The 14,920-nt window shown below is 41.2% G+C and overlaps 1 protein-coding gene across 1 annotated transcript in view; it reads left to right on the forward strand.

Moving 5' to 3' along the window:
* galnt16 (UDP-N-acetyl-alpha-D-galactosamine:polypeptide N-acetylgalactosaminyltransferase 16) overlaps positions 1-14,920 on the forward strand; it is a 32,755-nt gene that overhangs the window by 13,690 nt on the left and 4,145 nt on the right. The window contains exons 5-13 of the mRNA XM_068580988.1: positions 7-72; positions 3,392-3,513; positions 8,701-8,788; positions 9,129-9,213; positions 10,053-10,156; positions 11,169-11,295; positions 12,303-12,395; positions 13,096-13,179; positions 14,310-14,436. Of these exons, the coding sequence (XP_068437089.1) occupies positions 7-72; positions 3,392-3,513; positions 8,701-8,788; positions 9,129-9,213; positions 10,053-10,156; positions 11,169-11,295; positions 12,303-12,395; positions 13,096-13,179; positions 14,310-14,436 (896 nt within the window). The remainder of the gene's footprint in view (positions 1-6; positions 73-3,391; positions 3,514-8,700; positions 8,789-9,128; positions 9,214-10,052; positions 10,157-11,168; positions 11,296-12,302; positions 12,396-13,095; positions 13,180-14,309; positions 14,437-14,920) is intronic.

Here is a 14,920-nt window from a genome sequence, read left to right on the forward strand (position 1 = left end):
TTCCAGCTGAGGACTGCCAGCTGCTCTCTCAGATCCCCAAAGTGCGCTGCCTGAGGAACGGCAGGAGAGAGGGTGAGTGTGGAGGGACGGAGGAGGAGGAGGAGGAGGAGGAGGAGGAGAAGGAGGAGGAGAAGAGCCCGGGCTTAAATGTGCTGCATGTTCCATGTTTTAGCCGAGAAAAAAACCCCTCTTTCGTAGCACAGCAGCTGTTTAAAACAAACCCAAACTCCCTGACATAATGCAAATGCATGCTTTAGAACTGCATTTAACTATTTCATAAGCAGGAAAATTAAATGGTTAATCATTGATTTAATCAATTAAAGGTGCTACATTCAAAATTCGGAGCCTATCTATGATCGAGGGATGCTTCCACGAGGCTCTCAACATGGCGACAGCTAGAAGCTAACAGCGCTAACAGCTAACACAGACAGAGCTCACGGTGTTTACCTGAGGGGAAACCGGCTGCTGCTCACGTGTCATCGCCGACAGCGTGTTAGAGAGCAAATGACTGTTTTTTGCTTTATTAATGCTCTGAATGTCAATTTTTTGACATTTAAACTAGAATAACATCATATAAAATAATAATATACAACGTTTCAGTGCAGTGACTAAAGAATATTGTGGCAACTGACTATACTTTCCTTGATAAAATCAATTAATCAATGAATTTGCTTGTAAATAAAATAAAAAAAGAATAGTGAACATTGACCGTCACAAGTACTAACAGACAATTCTGTATGAATATAAGCCTGAAATATTAAATTCATAATGAAATTGATTTACTTTTTGTCAATCAATCTTATAATTTCAGCACTACCAGAAACAAAGACATAACTTAGTTATAACTATACATAACTATATATACTCATAACTATCAGGGCCATAATCAGCAGAAAGAACATGTGACCTGTTACTTCCTGACATTGGACATCCACACTTTCATCCCAATATTATAACCCACAAAATATAAAAAGAACTGTTAAAAAAATAACATGCAATCATTGTTTGTTGTCATCGCCTACATGTTTCTGATTTGATTTAAATTAATCCTGGAATTAGATTATTAAATCCTCGACCTTCAAAACTAGAAAGTTGAGCCAAACTAAAAGCCCAAAAGTTGCCGATTTGTTTGCGTGTCTTAAAAATAATCCTTCTTACTCAGGTGGCTCGTGCTGCCGCTCTCGCTGCCGGCTGGAGACTTTGTTTTGGCTCACGAAACGATATTCTGACAAAACATAAGCATATTGAATCTAGGCCAGCAGTTCCCGACTGGCAGCCGAGGAGTGAGCCCAAGTTTCTTCATAAAAACGTCTCCATATCCATGCCGGCACGTCCGCCCATTCTGAACCTTTTTGTCAGCTTATGTTGCGTGAAAATGTAAAATAATGTCAAATAAAATCACTCGCACTACAGAGATTTTCAGCGAAAGGTGGAAGACACAAATGTAATGTGTTTGAGGACAATCTTTAAGATCATTAAATGTTTTCATTTGTTCTATTCATTGTTAATATCGCTGCACACACGATGAAGAATACTATATGATTATTCACGCTTATATCACAGAGCCCAAAGTGAAATATTCAAATGTTGTGCCGTCCCGATATTAGATTTTTTTTAAAAAGGTATAAAATAACAAATCTGTCTGTAAGCGTGAGTTAGTTTGTGAACAGTTAGGTGTGAAGGTCTGAAAGCCCCCTGAAGATGTTTGAGTCAGATCTGCCTTATTACAACGCGCAATTCTGAGGAATTTGATTATAAGAAAAGCAAAACAAATTTGACAAGTATTAATGAGTTTCGCCCGCTGCCGACGCCGCGCGCCGCTCAAGTGGAGAACAAAAGAAACGACTTAATGACGCTGAGAAACATGAGTTCCTCTGCAAGGTGTGATACAGATAATCTCAAAAAGGTACAAATAATTAGCTGAAAGTAACACTTCAAGGCGTCTTTTTAAAACACACACACACACACACACACACACACACACACAGACAATTATCTTCACAAACAACTTCACATGATCCTGTTATTTTAACGATCTTTGAATTTGGACCAAAACTCTTCAGATGATGAGATGCATGTGTTTAATTAAAAAGGCAATTAACCTCCTCCACACTCGTCTGTGTTGAATGCACATGGCTGTGATCGTAAACACACTCTTGATGAAGAAAGACACCTTTATAGCGTTCCCCCCTCCTGCGCCGAGCAATTCTGTTCTCAACTTGGTTTGTTTTTAAAATAGATTTGACTCTCGGCTTCACATAAACAGTTTTTTTTCTTCTTCTTTTTCTGACAAGCAATTTGCGCGCGGTGGGGGCGAAAAGCGAGACTCTGGCGTCTACTTCAGACTAATCCAATTAGCCAGCTCCATTTCAAAAAGCTTTGGGTTGCGTAGAATCCTTTCCACCTAAAAAGGTCTTCAAATAGTTCAGAACTTAAAAGGCAAAGTGACACTGATTAAAACTTTACCCTGCGTTCCTGCTCCGTGCTGTTTGCGAGTGAATTCCTCAAACTCTCGCGGGCAGAAACATCGGATCAAACAGAGACTCGGTGACGTCGTGAGAACCTTTTCCAAGGGTTTGAATCGAGTTGCGCTGCATTAACAACTTCACTTGTAAACATGCTGCGAGTCACTTGTAGTCAAAAATCAACAGCTTTGTGTTTTGGAAATTGGAAAAAAAAAGGTATGAGATTTAATGTCTGCTTGTTCCATTAATAAAAGAAGCAGACATCCGCCGTAAAAGAAGCAGCGAGGCTTGTTTTTCTCAACAGTTGCCTCAAAAGACGAGAATGCTACTGAGAAAACTTTTTTTTTAAAACTTAACTTTTGCAAGACCTTGTTGGAGAACAAAGGAAATAACAATACTTCAGTAGACAAGTAGACAATACGTATACTAGACAATACTTATACTAGACAATACTTATACTAGACAATACTTTAGTAGACAATACTTATACTAGACAATACTTTAGTAGACAAGGCGAAGCAGAGGGCTGTGTTAACAGCGGTAACAATGTGTTATTCTTTAGTTATGGACTTGGAGGAAATGCAAAGAAAGATTTATAAGAATAACACTCAAAAATATATATATATGCAGCTGAAGTTGAAATATCCAGAATTTGTGTTGCCTATGAAGTTGCGATACAAATGAATGATAATTCAATGACTTAGCATTGTGCTCAAGCTTGAGAAAAAGCAGAAGCCTTGTCATTGTGATAAGTAAAGTATCTCTGAAATGTTAAATCATCTTCCGTTTCATTCCTCATGTTCCAACACCAGGCATCAAAAATACTGACGTCCCTACTTGCAGTGAATCCAATGTGATCGAATTTGAAGATATTGGACCGGTTTCAGACTCCAATGACCTTCCTCCCCCCTCCTCCTCTCCCTCAGGTCTGATCCGATCGCGTGTGCGTGGAGCCAACACGGCCTCGGCCTCCATCTTGACCTTCCTGGACAGCCACTGCGAGGTCAACGCCGATTGGCTGCAGCCGATGATCCAGAGAGTCAAGGAGGTACCGACCCGCAGTCTGCCGTCATTCTCACTCTCCAATTAGACACTTCATACCTGCCGCTCACACACACATCTCATCACACACACACACAGACGCACACAACACATTTCTGAGGTGAACAGTTGCTTTTTCTTCTTATTTTCTGCGGCTGTGATATACAGCTTCAGGGGATTTGGCTCTTTTTCTGGGTAGATTTTATTGGCTGTGATGTAATACGTTGGCGTCGCATGATAAATTAAATAAACACTCAGTTTGCTCGGCTGAGATTTAATTCAAACTTCACCAGAAATCCCTCTCCAACTTGCCGCTGCTGGAAAGAGCACGCAGTCATTTTCCCAACCAATCTGTTGTCCACTTGACTCCTGAGTGTTTTACTAGACAAGTTCAGTCGGTCTGTTTTGTGTTGTAATGAGGTGGTTTGTGTTGTGCGTTTCTTTCCCCGCTTCGGGGCTGCGTGGTGGATTCATGTCTAATCAAAAACAGTCTTTTATTTTAACGCGCTGGGAAGAGTATCCCCCCTTTCATTGCATCCTACAAATTAGATTATGCAGCCCACCAGAGACACGACAGTCACGTTCATGCATGAGTGTTTCACAATTCAAGAATGCGACCGAGATGAAATGCAAAACCAGACACTTTTCATTATCAGGGGGGGGATTTTTTATTTTTTTCATCTGTCATTTTTCAGTACCAGTTGTGTTTTCATGTGAATTTTCAAGGGTGTTCTGGCTGTCAGCTCTCTCTGGTTCTGTTTGTTTTTCTTTATCAAAGTCAAGCAAAGCGCAGACATTATTTAAATACATGATATAGAGAAAGAGATAAGGACTCACCGAGATATGAGTGTCTGCTGTTTTGATAAAGAGAGATGAAGCTTTGGAAACATTCATCCCTTGCTAATGACTAATATGCTGCTTTCCCCCCAACATTATTAACCTGTGACTTATCCCTTCTCCTTGTTCGTGTGCGCCCACTAAAGATCTGACTTATCCGCTCCTGAGAGTTTAGCTGAGAAGATCTTTACCGCATTCATGTCTGCGCTGTGAATATGTAGCTGCGGCCGCTCAGCTTAGCATGCAGACTGGAAACAGCTAACGTGGCTCTGTCTAAGAATAACTAAATCCTCCTCCCAGCACTCCTTAAATTTAAACTAATGAACACGTCAGTGGTTTAATCTGTGCATAAACTGGAGTTCAATTTGCAGTTTCACACATGTTTATGTGCTTAGCTGTTTTTACACTCCTATTTTTGTACTGATGGAAATAAACAAGTAAATTAGTGAGCTTTGGAGATGCTTGTAGGTCTGTTTTATTCATTTTGAACAGAGCCACGCTACGCCACGCTAGCTGTTTCCCCCAATTCCCCGCCTTTGCGCTAAGCTACGCTAACTTTCTCCCGACCGTCGCTGTACTGAACCTTTAACCCAACAAACATGCGAGTGGTAGCAATCTTCCCATCTGAACCCTCAGCGAGGGAGCCAGAATATCTTCCTAAATACAGAATGATTCCCTTTTAAAGGCTTAACATCACCAATACGTTACTTTTGGTGAGCTCAGAAAGTTACCCAGACAAGAACCCGAGCAGAACGCATAAACACAGAAGTCTCTACTGTACAATGCTTTATTCAGAGGACTCTACACACTGTGAGCGCGTGCACGCCGTGGTTGTGCTGCCGTACACTCGTGTCTTGGCCCTGGGCGGCTGTGACTCATCCAGCTTGCGTTACAATCTTTCTGTCTGGCATTCACGAGCGCGTCGGGCTCGGTGATAATTCACCGGCTCCTCGGCCCAGCTGCGCCCGGTCCCGGATCCATCAGTCTTCCTCGGGACCGCGGTTGTGGGTTCATGGAGGCCTCTGAGAGCAGGAACACGGATGAAGAATCGCCGTCTGTTTCCTATAATGCAACACGAAGACACTTCTCATTTGTTAACTAAGAGCAGAAAACAAAACCTCTTGAGTGTAATTAGAAATGCGGCATACCGATAATGAGCTCGCTGCTTGTAGATGTTCAGGGATTAAAGATTTAAGTTCAAGGGAAGATATAACTCTCTGCAGGCTAGGGCGACATTTAAAATGTGCAAAGTAGATTATATTTATCATTACTGGATGCCCCTCTCCCTGCTTTTTCTTGCCTTTTTCTCTGACCACTGAAACCTTTTTAAGTTGTGGCTCCTTGAAAGAAAGTCCTGTCCCGTTAATCACTGTGCAATCCTTCTGCCCCTTCCTTATTTATCTTCGGACCTGACACCAGGACGGGAACCATTTGTCTAAAAGACCAGAAACTATTTGCATTTCAGCAAAGAGACATTCATCAGGAATGAAGCAGAAGCAGCCTCACTGATTAAGTGAAATCCGGTGCCAAAATCTTTATCTACTAATGGTTCGAATTTGACTATTTTATATACAGTTATATACAAACCAACATTTTGATGGTATATTCTTAATCACTCGAGAGAATACTTTCTGTGAAGTCAAAAGTACCACAAATTCGCAAATATATCCACTCAGTGGATGAGCAATAAGCCTGGACAGTGAGATAATGAATCAAGGCAACAAAAAAAAAAAAGAAAAAATGTGTTTCTTGACCTTTTTAGCTAAAGCTAGACAGTGCGTCTTCTGTTGGTCTCCTATTCAGAAACAGATGTGACATAACTCAGTGATGAAGCAAAGGAGTGGAGATGGCCACGCGGCAAACGGCGTTTGAAAAACTGTGAAATTCACTCTGCACAACTAACGTTTCTTATTTTCACTCCGTCATGTAAATCATTTCACTTTTTTTCCAAACGACAGTCGAAGAACACGCTTCAATTCCTTCAACGGCGGCGCTAAAAACAGCCAGATGGGACGGGGACGAAATCGCAGCGCTCTGACGATAAATTCAAACACAGAATGACAGGAGGATAAAAAAGAGTGAGAGAAGTGAGAGAGGGACGCTATATTGAGAGATCGCCGGCGACATCCATGTATGCGAGCGCAGCCTCTTCGTGCATTATCAAATCACAGAGGCTCATTAAAAGCTTCACAAACGTCTATTGCTTAAAGCTGAGAGCATCACTTTCCAAATTGCTCTCTGACAGAGGGGCATTTCACACCCACTCACTCCCACACACACACACACACACACACACACGCACACACTCTTTGGTGCAATGAACCCAGAGTTCACGACGGGTTCAACCTCCGAGCGAAGAGACGGGCGGCTCTAATTGGAAACAGTCAGTTGGGCCGTCCCGATGCTAAGCTGTGCGACTGCACCAACACTTTCAGAGGCCTCGCGGGCAAACAGCAGCGTCGGCACGGACGCAGACAGATGCAGACGACACGCACGCTCAGACAAACACACACACACACACGCCGCCGGCAGTCGGCAGTTCTCTTGTGCTTTGCTTTACTTTGAGCTTCATGTCTCTTCCTCAGCAGGAGGCAGTTTTAACTGTACAGAGTTTGTTCGTCCGCTGTGAACCGTGCGAGGAATCGCTTACATTACAAACGTACAACTAGCACACAACTCAACAAAAAGAGGCAACGGTTAACGTCCACGTTGAGCATTTTGTAATTGTCCTGTTCCAGTTCACAAGAAAGAAGGAGGCGGGCGGTTCCCAGTAACCGTCTCTGCTTATCAGGACAGGCAGTTCATCAATAAATAAACCAAACATTAGCCACATGTTCCAATGGGAGACTACTTCAGGGCCCCCAGAGCACAATCAGACGTTTGATACTCATTAGTGAGATGGATTGATTTATTGTCTTGACGTACGACGCACAAAGAAAACGTAATGACTTTGCTGGACTTTTACTTTGGAAAGAGACGCTTGTTTGAAACATTGTTCAATAAAAAATTTCAGTCATTCAAGTTTTTTTTAAATATTTTGACTAGAATTTCTCATGTACTGTCATTCCCATTGACGTTTTAGTCTGAGGCCTTCATCATACAACACATTATGAAGAGAACCAAAGAGATAAAAAAAAAGAGGACCAACACTGAGAAACAGTATAAAAACTCACACAATCGAGAACTAATGGAACAGATGAATTTTTTAGCCTTTATTCACAGTACAAAACCCCTTTATTACTTCTAAAAGGATCAGTAGCTGAACCGTCTGTCGTGCAGAAGAAGTATTGTTATGTAGGTGTTACGTTGTGATATCAAACATATGTTCAAGCATCAGTTACAGGTGCATCACAGCAGCAGTTATAGTTAAAGTCATTTGCAACTTCATTATAGACCTACTAACGCTAAATAGAGGAGCTCAATTACAGTGTTAGAGAAAATCTATGACAATGCTCTTTTTTTTATCAATTTATACAAGAAGTCTGATAAACCTGAACGACCGTTTTATTTAAAAGTGCTTTCCTTCTCCTCTAACTTTACGTCCTCGCGTGCATATTTCTGTTCCAGCATTGTTGAAACAAAGCAGCTGATATTAGTGAGGAGAGAGCAACAAGTTTGCAGACTTGGGGATAAACCTCTGAGATGAAAATCCATGCCTCCCCTCTTTTGGCTTACATGCTTAATTATGAACAAACATGAAATGCGAAGCTTCATGTCATTAAAACGGTCTTTCTACGGGATTAGTTGTCTTTGATTGAAGGGGTTTGACCTCTTTTCTGTTTCCCGTCTTCCTGCACCTGCTTAGTAATTAACATGGTGCCGTAAATCCCTTCTCTGCAATTCATCAGTTATTAAAAAGAGCTGTGAGCTCCCGTACTAATTATTCAGAGACATAATGCTGTTGAGGTATTTACGCGACAATCTGCCTAACATAGGAATAATGGACGTATCGTGGATAAAAGGGAATGTTTGATCACACATGTGGCTTCAGTGTAACGGATTATAATATGAAAAACATGCAGAAATTTATGGAAGCCAGTTTCCGCACACAAAAAAAAAGAAAAGACAATTACGACCAAAAAAAAAAAATTTGAAAAAAAAAAATGTTAAAAAAAAAAATCACCTTTTTTTTTGGTCCTCATTTATTTGGCTTTTTTTTCAAATTTCCTTTTTTGGTCCTAATTGTCTTTTCTATCTTTTTTTTTACCTCTTTTTTTTTTTTTTTTTTTGTTTCTCTTTTTTTTTGTGTGTGTGTGTGTGTGTCAGAAATGGGCTTCCATAGAAACACTGACTTAAAACGACATACTAGTTCTAATGTCATATCTCAATAACGACGTGTCCTTCTCCTCTCATGCAGGACCATACGCGAGTGGTCAGCCCCATCATTGATGTCATCAGCCTGGATAACTTCGCCTATTTGGCCGCCTCTGCCGACTTGAGAGGAGGTCAGGACACGACACACAAATCATGTGACGGCTGATAACACACAGCTGCAGTCGAGGAAAACCCTGTTTCTTTTTCGCAAACTCCCCTCGCTATATGACATCACTATCCCTTCCAGAGTAATTCAAAACTCATGGTAGAAATTCCAGAGTGGATTAGCGTCAGGCTGAAAAGCTGCAAAAGAAGTGAAATCATGGAAGTTAGCTCAACTGAAATACTCTTATCTGTCTTCTTGTGTGGAACAATGAAGGGGTTGTAACTGGGTCTGACGTTTTGTGTCTCTTCTCTCTCTCTCTCTCTCTCTCTCTCTCTCTCTCTCTCTCTCTCTCTCTCTCTCTCCAGGGTTTGACTGGAGTCTCCATTTCAAATGGGAGCAGATTCCCATCGAGCAGAAAATGGCGAGGAGCGACCCCACACAGGCGATCAGGTCCGTCTCCACCGCTCGTCATCATCTTCCTCCTCCTTTGTGCTGCAGGGATCCACTCTGAACATTTTTTTCCTCATGAACATAATGTTATGACACGCGCTTAAAAACAAAAAAAATCCATTTGTCTTCCTCAGCTCAGTGATCGTAGACTACAAAAGGGTCAAATTCTGCTCACACAGAGAGTTAGTTGGAGGATAACTTTTTCTTTTTCACCATATAAAACCTGCTCGGTCTTTCTGCTCTATTCTGTCACGGAGGAACATTTGTGGTCGCTCTTGTTGAAAGATGACATTACTTTGCTCACGGGCAGGAAAAATCAGCTGCTTGAGCTCCTTTTACAGTAACCCACTGTTCTCTGTTGTATGTTTTTCTACCCTAAAACACTTCCTGGTTCCCAGTGTGTGAAACTGTGAAGCGATGTAACACAAATACATTCAGGAATATACAACATGTTCGCACAAATCTCAAATTATGAAAGTAGTATTTGACACAAGGGCCCTTCCCAGGCCTTTATTTAGTCGGCTGATGTCGTGCTTTACTTCTACACAAATGTTCAACTGGATTAGCACAAAGCAGCGAACACACAGTCAGCCTGGAGCGCCCGTGGATTTTCCACCCTTTCACATATTATTATACATCTAACTACGAACTAAGGATTTGAGCTTAGCTGCTTACTTCCACATTATGTTTGCTGTTCAACTTCAATTGAAGCATGACAGTCTTCTCTGGAGAAGAAGAGCATCTTGTAGATGCTTTCAAAAACTCCTCCGGCTGCACTAAAAATGCTCTCTCCGAATAAGAGAGTGGGTTACAGTCAATGACTCCGCTCCACTCTGCAGGACTCCCGTCATCGCTGGTGGGATCTTCGTCATGGACAAGAGCTGGTTCAACCACCTGGGCCAGTATGACACCCACATGGACATCTGGGGAGGGGAGAACTTTGGTGAGCTCGCACAACGCTTATTGACTCATCCTTCACAGGCGTCCGACTCAGAGTGTTTGTACTCTGCCCTGCTGGGAAACTTTCAACATATCACAATATTGCAAATATTCCTCATTGTACTGATTCTAATTGATCTTAAACTTGCTTTTCCTGAAAGATGTGTACATTTTGGGAGAGGAGAAGGGGGTGGGCAGGAGAGTATAAAGGTATTTTACACAATTTAAAGCCTACTGAAGTTTTATATTTAACTAAACTGAACTCTCTAAACTTAGACATGGCGCAAGTCACAGTATTAAAAGGAAAATCAATGCGGATAATGGATTTTACCTGGTTACAACACAAGTAGTCTACTTACATTAAAATAGAAAAACAATTATTTTTCTATCATTTGTAAATAATTATTTTAAATAGTAGCTCACTAACTAAAATACAAAATTATTTTGAACTATAAAAAATGAAGAAAAAAAACATTTATTCCTCTTCTTGACTGCTTTGTGTATTTGTAAAAAGATCCTTTTTTTAAAAAACAGCTGTATCCAATGACACAGCTGTCATGAACACAGAAATAATAACGAGAATTCAAATTCAAATCGTGTCTCTGGCGTTCATTTGCATTTGATGTACTTAGTCGCGTTGGCTCTGGATCACCGCAGATGCTTCTGGATGCTGCAGAGGCCCAGCAGCCCGCTCCGAACATGCCAATTGTGTTCTCTGTTATTTCCAGCGGAGCATTGAATTATCTGCAACAACAGCTTTTCATACTGCTGATTTACATCTTATTTATAGCTTATATCCCTCGAGGGCATCAAAAATATATCAGATGAACACGGCCGGGTCGCTATTGGGCTGACGCAGATCAGACTGTGTAATTAACACACACGCACACACACATATATATATAAACATATATATATATATATATATATATATATATATATGTATATATATATATTTATCAGCAGACTACCTGCCTACATGCTTGACCTCATCCTCTGTGTCTGTCCTCCTGCAGAGCTTTCTTTCCGGGTGTGGATGTGCGGGGGAAGCCTGGAGATTCTTCCCTGCAGCCGCGTGGGTCACGTGTTCAGGAAGCGGCACCCGTACGACTTCCCAGAAGGCAATGCTCTCACCTACATTAAGTGAGTGGGTTGCTCCGTGAAGACACCTCACATCCATGTCCGCCGGTCGGTGTTTTCACACAGCAAAAACAATTAAACAACAGCCAAGACGGTTCCTCTTTTACTCAGGATTAAAATCTTAAGTGTCAGATGATTCATCGCAGTTCAGTGTGAAATTTAAGAGCTTCACACTTTTCACACGTTTTGACTCAAGCAGAAGTGAGAAAATGAAGAAAGTACAGAACTAATCTTTCCCCAGACTTCATGTAACATAACAACATTAAACTGCATAATCCTCACCTTGAAACAGTTCTTTTTAGAGTCCAGAAGACTGAATACGATCCAGGTTTGTCTGGATGAAACAAAGCACAGATTTCCAACGCTCGGGCCTGAACAGACTGCAAAGAAACTAAATGAATTAGCAACGAACATGTGTCATAGTTATATAACTTCTTAGGTTAGTTTTTACTGTTATTAGTTTGAAGTTTTAATCTGAACTCCATTTTATCTCATCGTTTTTAACCAAGTGTTTTCTGAACGTCTAATTGTGTTTGTATTTTTTATTTTGTAAGAAACAATGAAATGCAGTGCAAATAAATATCTCAACAATACATTTATGACACAATAAAGGTGCAAAAAAAGGTTGGATTTCCTGTACTGGCGGCTTTAAGCTGCGTCTTTATTTCCCTCTTCAGTTTCGTTTCATCCCTTCTGAACACCGACAATATTTACCACCAACGTGCCGTCCAGAATTTTAACTTCGGCTGTAAATACTGCCGTCATTTTGTGTAAATATCTTGTCTAAAAACGACACTGCTGCGCGTCGTCTCGGTCTGAAAACACAGTAAACTCTCTCATCTGTCTGTTTGTCTTCACTTGCAAATACACAAAGAATTTGGGGAGGACGACATTCCTGACGGAGACGTGGGGATTTGGTGTCGTCTGAAGGCTCCTGTGTGTGTTCGAGAATGCCAGCAGCACTGTCATTACTGCGTCTGAGCAGGTGTTGTGTGTCTGTGTCTGTGCAGGAACACCCGGCGGGCTGCCGAGGTGTGGATGGACGAGTATAAACAGTACTACTACTCAGCGCGGCCGTCGGCCCAGGGCAAGGCCTTTGGCAGGTTTGTCCACTTCACTGTCTTTTTATTCTGTATTTTATATACTTTAGTTTCATTAACTCTTTAATGTTTCAGTCGGGCAGTCAATCTGCGCAACAAGTTCTTCTGACCAATGCGCATAATTTCCATCCAAAACTATCTGTTTCCAACTCTTGTGATAGTGGATAAAGATATCGTTATCTCTTTATTTCACCTTTTTCTTATGTGCACTTTTTAAAGTTATATACATCTCGTGCTGAAACTAACATTCAGGCTCATTATAGATTCATTTTTTTTATTATATTCTTAATATAGGATATGTATAAAATCGTCTATAAAACATCATTAAATGTGAAAAAAGAGCCCCAAAGTGGCACATTTGATTTCCTGATTCATCCAATAATACCTCCTTTTGTTTTCTGTCATATATGATAAAGAAAAGCTTCAAAGTCTCACATTCAAGCAGCTGGAACCAGAGAACGATGGAGTTTTTACTGAAATGATAAACTGCTATGGATTAAAACAGAGTGTGCTTTGTGGTGTTAGTGGAAAAGAGTTTCTTCTGGTTCAACACTATGACTGGTTAGATCTTCGTTAGTTGAGTCTGTAGCTTTTTAACATCTTCATCTTCACTCTTCAGCCTTTTCCATAATATTCTCTCTACTGTCTCTCTCTCTCTTTCTCTAAGTATCTGCATCCTCATGTGTTTTTTTTTTTTTTCTAGCATTGCAGACCGCCTGACTCTGCGGCGGAAGTTGAACTGCAAACCTTTCCGCTGGTACATGGAGAACGTCTATCCTGAGCTGAGGTATGACACGTGTTAAACTGTTATTTATGTGGTTTTTAATACTTTGAATTAGTATTTGTGGCTGTTGTGTTATTTCCAAATAAGAAAAGTTGAATTATCTTCTCAAAAAAAACTTATAGATATATTTACTCCATCACATTCGAAAATATTTTTCCTCTTATCTTTAATCTACAATCTAGATTGTTTTTGTATGAAATGTTTGGTTTCTGAGATATCGGCCGTCGAGATGTCTGACTTCTCTCCACTTGTGGAGCTAAAAGTGCCAAAAAATACATTTAAAAAAGTCTCTTTCCAGAGATCATGACCCAGCCACTTAAGATATTCCACGACCGTGTCATAAGCAGCTTCTTTTAGGAGCTTTAGTTGAACAAAAATAGTTCTGAGATGACAAACCTAGCTCATGCTCTCAGATTAAAGGTGAGAACAGAGAAACCTGAACGTGAAAACAACCCTCGAGTGTCAAACTCTGCTCAGTGAAGGTCAAACATCCAAGTATCATATTTAAATGGCGGCTAATTTATGACCGCAAGTAATCCTGGAATTTATAGAGGACTTTCCTTCCTGACATGTGGATGAAACTTGTTGTACTTATTTATTCAACACCGACGAGGGCCAAAGTTTCCCTGCAACCATTATTAAAAAACAACAAATATAAAATCCTTGTGATTTTGTTTGTGATTCTTTTGATTTCAGCTAAAAATGAGGTAAAATATGATTTAACTTCAGAGCTAAAACGTCGTTTTTACAGAAAGAAAACACTCAATGATAAATGCAGTCAAAATGTCTTCTTCCCAAGCATCTAAATCAGAAAAACATGTGCAAAACCTTGGAGTTATTATGACCCCACGCTCAGCAGCAAAGATGTTAATGCATTTGATTTGGGTGGGAACATCGGAGCGGGGTATTAGTGTTCATCCCACCAGCTTGTTTCTTAATCACTGTGGTTTCTTGAATTGTAGTTGTATATTTTCATAACCGCGTGTTGTTATTGGGCCCATTACTGAGCGGCGCGATTCAATTCCTCAACGGGGGGAAACCGGTCAATTCAATCCATCTGTTCTTTGTCCCCGTCGCGACGACACCCCTCATCATCGGCGTCCCTCTCCTCCGCCTCTCAATGGCTCCCTCAGGGTCCCCGAGCAGGAAGCGGTGTCCAGTGTGCTGAGACAAGGCGGTTTGTGTCTGGAGACCCGTGGGACCGATACCCTCGGCCTGGCAGAGTGCAGAGGCATCGGAGCCATCAGGCCGCAGTCGCAGGTCAGGGCTCTGCCACCGGGGCGAGACACGTCTGAATTATTGTATAAATGTGCAGTGGTTTGACCTGACAAGCACATGGATGCTTGGATTCGTACACAATTGAATGACTTATGTAATGTGGTAAATGTTTATTCTATGATTTCTTTTATTTTTAGTGGAAAATTTGACCCTTTTATCAACACGTTAATGCCACTACCCTTCAGTCTTTAACCTCTGCAGCCAATATGGGGGTTGGGGGGGGGGGTATCCTCTGTTGCCTGGTTACAGAGCTGATAAACACGTGTTAGCAATCATCACGGCGCCATTAAAGTTTCATCACGGCAGTTAGGTGTCATTAGGTGTTATGTTGGAAGCCGCCCACCTGTGGCTCAGATTAAAGCAGCCAGGTGAAACATGGGGGTTCAAGCACATGTCACTGAGAAGGAAATGTGGTTCGGAGAATAGGTTCTTCCTTTTCTAGGAAGTTGAATCCGTTGGGGTTTGT

Source organism: Clinocottus analis, unplaced genomic scaffold (assembly GCF_023055335.1).
Source record: "Clinocottus analis isolate CAN_PGR_092001 unplaced genomic scaffold, fCliAna1.0.p SCAF_17, whole genome shotgun sequence".
NCBI classification, from domain to species: Eukaryota; Metazoa; Chordata; class Actinopteri; order Perciformes; family Cottidae; genus Clinocottus; species Clinocottus analis.